The sequence below is a fragment of the Quercus lobata genome, chromosome 8 (genome assembly GCF_001633185.2).
Source record: "Quercus lobata isolate SW786 chromosome 8, ValleyOak3.0 Primary Assembly, whole genome shotgun sequence".
Classification (NCBI taxonomy): Eukaryota; Viridiplantae; Streptophyta; class Magnoliopsida; order Fagales; family Fagaceae; genus Quercus; species Quercus lobata.
In genome coordinates this window covers 16,835,775-16,841,330 of record NC_044911.1, presented here as the reverse complement: position 1 = coordinate 16,841,330, position 5,556 = coordinate 16,835,775, and the positions used below count along the sequence as shown (strand labels likewise).

Here is a 5,556-nt window from a genome sequence, read left to right as displayed (position 1 = left end):
CATGCTACTAACTCTCCAACAACAAATTCAAATTTCTACACATTTTCATCTCCCAACCCACTTTAATCGAAATAATAATAAAAGATTACATTTCCTTTATCAATTAATATTAAAATTCATCAATATATTTTACAAAAGACCGTAATATTCTGCCAAAAAGCCAAGGTTTTCCTCAAGGCTCAAGCCATACGTAATTATATTCACAATCTTAACAATTCTAGTCCACATTTTTCTTATCATCATTAGTCAATGTCAGTGCCCCAGTCTTGTAGGGATTTTGTATATATACCTCACAAGGAGGCGGGACCCACAAGACCCACATTGTGTGGGTCCCGCCTCCTTGTGAGGTACCCGGCATATATATACCACCTCGTCTTGTAGGTTACTCTCACACCAACACAATTCAAAGCAGGCACAACGTCTTTTCCAAGTCCTTCTATATCTAGAACCATGATGTATGGGCAGAGAAACTAGGTTCCCCTGTTTAAATTTATCCAAAAAGTGGGGCAAAAAAAAAAAAAAAAAAAAGGATAAGAAGACATGGCTCCACATAAGCAGTGGACACAAAAATAAATATCACTTGAAATATGAAGTCCTTGTTTAGGCAGTGACGAGCTGCTTATAGTTTTGCAGTTCTCTACAGAAAGCCGTAGTTTGCTACTGCTTTTGGCTGAATAAATATATATATATATATATATATATAATTTTTTTTTCAGCGAAACTAAAAGGAAAAGAGCCTAAATTAATGGAGACACTTGCTCTTCCCTCACTCTTTTATTGTCTCATTGCTTTCTCAACCTTCTTGCAATTCTGCATTGCAGCTGACACCATTAGTTCTGGGCAATCAATTAGCGGTAACCAGACACTAGTTTCCTCAGGCCAAGTTTTTGAGCTGGGCTTCTTCTCTTCAGGCAACAACAAGAGCAGATACTTGGGCATATGGTACAAGAAGACCCCAGGGATACTTGTGTGGATAGCGAACCAGAACAATCCACTCACAGATGCATCTGGAGTTTTCACTATCAGCAACAATGGAACGCTTATTCTTCTCAACCAAAGAAACCACACTATCTGGTATTCCAACTTGTCCAGGGTCGCACAGACACCAGTTGCTCAGCTTTTAGATTCTGGTAACCTTGTTCTTGAAGACAGTGTTACATCAAGCTCTAAAAGCTATCTGTGGAAGAGCTTTGATTACCCACTTAACACATGGTTACCAGGCATGACAATAGGAAAGGACATGAACAATGGTGTAGACCGATTTTTGACATCTTGCAGAGACTCAGATATTGCATCTCCTGGAGATTTTACATACAAATTTGATTATAAGGGGTTGCCTCAAATAATTCTTAGAAGGGGTTCAGTAAAAAAATTCCGCACTGGACTATGGAATGGAGTTCGATTTGGTGGTCTTCCTGTGCCTGTTAATCAATATTTTGTTCCCATATTAGGACTTCAAAAGGACGTGGTGGGAAATTTATATGAACCTAAAGACAAGTTGAATAATATGAGGATAACATTGAGTCAGTCCGGCCTCCTGCAAGGCATTTTATTGAAGGAAGGAAGCAGTGAATGGACCATTATGAATGCAATTCCAAATGACTTGTGTGACAATTATGGGCAGTGTGGTGCCAATAGTGTTTGCCCAAGTTACAAATCATATCAATCTGCAAGTGTTTGGAAGGTTTCATCCCCAAATCACCAGAAGAATGGAAACAGCTCATTTGGTCGAGTGGATGTGTGAGGAGAACTCCGCTGGAATGCCAGAGGAAAGATGGTTTCATAAAGCTTGCGTGGGTGAAATTGCCTGACTTGTTGGAGTTTTGGTTAAACAAGAGTATGAGCACCAAGGAATGCGAGGCGGAGTGCTTGAAGAACTGTTCCTGTACAGCATATGCAAATTCAGATATTAGAGGAGGCAACGGTTGTTTGATCTGGTTTGGGGATTTGATTGATATTATGGGGTACAGCGAAGAAAATGATATTAGTGGGTATTCAGAAGAAAATCCTGGGCAAGACATCTATATTCGACTGCCTGCTTCAGAACTTAGTAAGTGCACTTATCTGCTCTATAACACACAGCTTCTCACATGTTAGCTTATTTAGGCTTTGTAAAAGCCTTGGCCAACATGGTGCAGAAAGTCTTATAATCTGTAGTAGAATACAGTTCAGTTTAAGTTCCCAGGTTATAGTTTTGTCCATGCTTTCATTAGCATTCTCAACTGACTTATAATAAATCCTGACAAGTGTAATCAATGATCTAATACATTTACCAAAAAGAAACAAGAACATTTCAAGCAAAATGAACAAATTCTTAACTGCTGTCCGTTCTAGGATCAATCCACAAATCAAATACGAAGAAAAGGCTGGTGGTCATCGTAATGTTATCAATCAGTTCTGGATTGCTTACTTTGGGGTTGGTTTTTAGTTGTATTTGGAAAGCAACAAATATAAGATGTAAGTATACTCATCCATTTTTCCTATATATATACACTCATCCATCAAAGCAAGATCAATTAAAGAGGGCATAATAAAGGGTGCTTAGACTAAAATTAAAAAGCAGTTCCTGAAAAGGTAATATATGGATTCAATAGGTGAAAGAAAGAAAGAAGACGTAGAGGTACCTTCATTTGATTTTACAACAATTGCTACCGCAACAAACAAATTCTCTCAAGCAAATGTGATTGGAGCTGGTGGATTTGGTCCTGTTTATAAGGTAAAAAGGATTCTGAATTTGTTATACAGGTCACAAATTGTATGGTGATATTATGCAAATTCAAAAGGTAAAAACATGCATCTTTATGTGATGATTTGCAGGGAAATCTATGTAATGGACAAGATATTGCTGTGAAGAGGCTGTCAAAGGATTCAAGACAAGGTCTTAAAGAGTTCAAGAATGAAGTTGTTCTCATTGCCAAACTTCAACATAGGAATCTTATCAGCCTTTTAGGCTACTGCATTCAAGGAGATGAAAGGATGTTAATCTATGAGTACATGCCCAACAAAAGCTTGAATTATTTCATTTTTGGTACAATTCTCTTGACCCTTTATGTATTATTATTACTTTCCCTCTTTTATATGTTGTGTACCTGTGTTTATTGCCTATTATGTATCCGATAGAGTCTTCCGATTGATTTTTCACAAAAAAAATAAATAAAACAAAAAGAACTAAAAATAGTCATAGATGAAGTCATGGTAACAAGGGAAAAAATTATATGCAGAACAAAATGAAAGTGCAATGCTGGCATGGCCAAAGCGTTATGAGATTGTTGTTGGGATTGTGCGAGGACTTCTCTATCTCCACCAGGACTCTAGACTTCAACTCATCCACAGGGATCTGAAAGCAAGCAATATTTTATTAGATATCAACTTGAACCCAAAAAAATCAGATTTTGGCTTAGCAAGAACTTTTGGAGGAGATGAAAGTGAAGTGAAGACAGATAGAGTTGTTGGAACATAGTATGTAATATAAAAATGGAACTAGATTCTTGTTTGTCATACTATAGCAAATATTTCATCAATGTGCTCTGACTCAAATGACACTTCCTTTCCTCATAAACATGGTGTGAAGGGTAAGGTCATGTGTTAAAGATGTATTGACATGCAACTTATCAATAACAACAACAACAATAAAGATAATAAAACTTATATTTGATGGTTTCATGCAGCGGCTACATATCTCCTGAATATGCAGTTGATGGAACATTTTCAGTGAAATCTGATGTGTTTAGCTTGGGTGTGCTTATGTTAGAGATAGTGAGTGGCAAGAAAAATAGAAAGTTTTTTCATCCAGATCACTGCCATAACCTTTTGGGACATGTAAGTGGAAAATTATCTCTCTCTCTCTCTCTCTCTCTCTCTCTTTCTCTTGGTGAATTATGTGAGTATCTGGATTGAAATTGTTCCAGGCATGGTTGTTGTGGAAGGAGGGCAGGGCGTTGGAACTATTGTTTACCTGTTTAGAGGATCTTTTCCCGATCAGTTTCTGGAGTTTTTGCGAGCTGGGTTAATGGGTTTTGAAGTATCGGGTCAGGAAGTTAATACTTTCTCTAGTAAGGAACTTTTAAGTCTTCCTAGGGAGGTCATACTTGTGGAGGATGCAGTTGATTTTTCTGTGGGGTTTGGTGAAACTAAAGTGTCAGATTGTTTACCTCTGCAAATCATTGATCCGGGTGTGTCAACAAAGTTGGTAGAGTTGGAGGAGGGCACTGAGGTATTGAGTATTGAGAATAAGTTAGATATTTCTAGCTGGGTGAAGCACATAATTCCTGGGTTCAGTAAATTGGTTGGGTTGTCAACGACTAGACATGAGAAGTTGTGCATTGCTCTCTTACAGAGGCTAGAAACTGAGATGGAAGCAGCCAATGTGTTACACAAGAGAGAAATGGGTAGTAAAAAAGTGGCTAAGTCCAAAAACAAGGGACGTAGAGAGTTGCAAAACTTAATATGTTTGGTGAATTATGACAGGAGATAAAAGGTGGTCTTGTGTTGGTGTCAATAGCAGGGGTTAGTTTAGTGTTTATGAAGATAAGAATGATTTCGTGGAATGTTAGAGGTTTAAATGATCCTCAAAAACGTCTTGTGGTGAAGAATTTGTTGCGGGAGTGGAAGTGCGATGTTGTTTGTTTACAAGAGACGAAGATTGCTAGCATGAATAGACAGTTGGTTTGTAGTTTGTGGAGCTGTCCATATGTGGATTGGGCTGTTTTGGAGGCTGATCGAACTGCTGGCGGTATCTTGCTTATGTGGGATAAAAGGGTTTTGGAGAAGCTGGAGGTTATGGTTGGCACTTTCTCAGTTTCGGTAAAGTGGCAAGGGGTGGGGGATGGTTTTATATGGGCATGTTCAGGGGTTTATGGCCCTAATGAGAATATTGAGAGGGTCACATGTGGGATGAGTTGGTGGGTGTTCAGCAATATTGGAGGTTACCGTGGTGCTGCTTTGGTGATTTTAATATTGTTCGCTTCCTAGCGAGCGTAGGGGTGAGGCACGTTTGACCTTGGCTATGGAAAAATTTTCTGAATTTATTGAGGATCTTAACCTGGTTGATTTGCCTTTAGACGGAGGTAGATATACATGGTCAAGTGGTACTGATAACCCAACGATGTCCAGGATTGATAGAGCGTTGGTCACTCCAGATTGGGAGGACCATTTCTCAGATGTTCTTCAAAGGATTTTACCACGTCCTATCTCAAATCACAGTCCAATTCTTTTGGAGGCAGGGGGAATGGCAAGGGGGAAAAGTCCGTTCAGATTTGAAAATATGTGGTTGAAGACGGAGGGATTTGTGGATAGAGTTCAGTTCTGGTGGAATCGGCATTCTTTTGTAGGTACACCTAGTTTCGTGTTTGCAAAAAAATTGAAGGCTCTGAAAGAGGACATTGTGCAATGGAATCGCCGAGAGTTTGGTAATGTAGAGCATCAAAAGAAACAATTATTGGAGGAGCTAAAAAAATTAGACACCAAGGAAGGGGACTTTGGTCTCACTGATGGGGAGAAAGGGCATAAGGTAGCTTTGAGGTCCCGGGTGGAGCATCTTCTTTCTTTGGAAGAAAT

General features: G+C 38.9%; 2 protein-coding genes across 2 annotated transcripts; both read left to right on the top strand.

Annotated features, from left to right (window-relative positions):
- Nucleotides 1-659: 659 nt before the first annotated feature.
- Nucleotides 660-2,618, top strand: LOC115957673 (S-locus-specific glycoprotein S13-like). The gene is made up of 2 exons (XM_031075978.1): nucleotides 660-2,050; nucleotides 2,335-2,618. The coding sequence occupies exon 1, from the start codon at nucleotides 746-748 to the stop codon at nucleotides 1,742-1,744; it is 999 nt and encodes a 332-aa protein (XP_030931838.1). The 5' UTR covers nucleotides 660-745; the 3' UTR covers nucleotides 1,745-2,050; nucleotides 2,335-2,618.
- Nucleotides 1,840-4,782, top strand: LOC115956502 (G-type lectin S-receptor-like serine/threonine-protein kinase At4g27290). Its single transcript, XM_031074858.1, has 6 exons — nucleotides 1,840-2,050; nucleotides 2,595-2,716; nucleotides 2,818-3,028; nucleotides 3,222-3,459; nucleotides 3,669-3,819; nucleotides 3,909-4,782. The coding sequence occupies exons 1-6, from the start codon at nucleotides 1,840-1,842 to the stop codon at nucleotides 4,008-4,010; spliced, it is 1,035 nt and encodes a 344-aa protein (XP_030930718.1). The 3' UTR covers nucleotides 4,011-4,782.
- The last annotated feature ends 774 nt before the right edge of the window (nucleotides 4,783-5,556 follow it).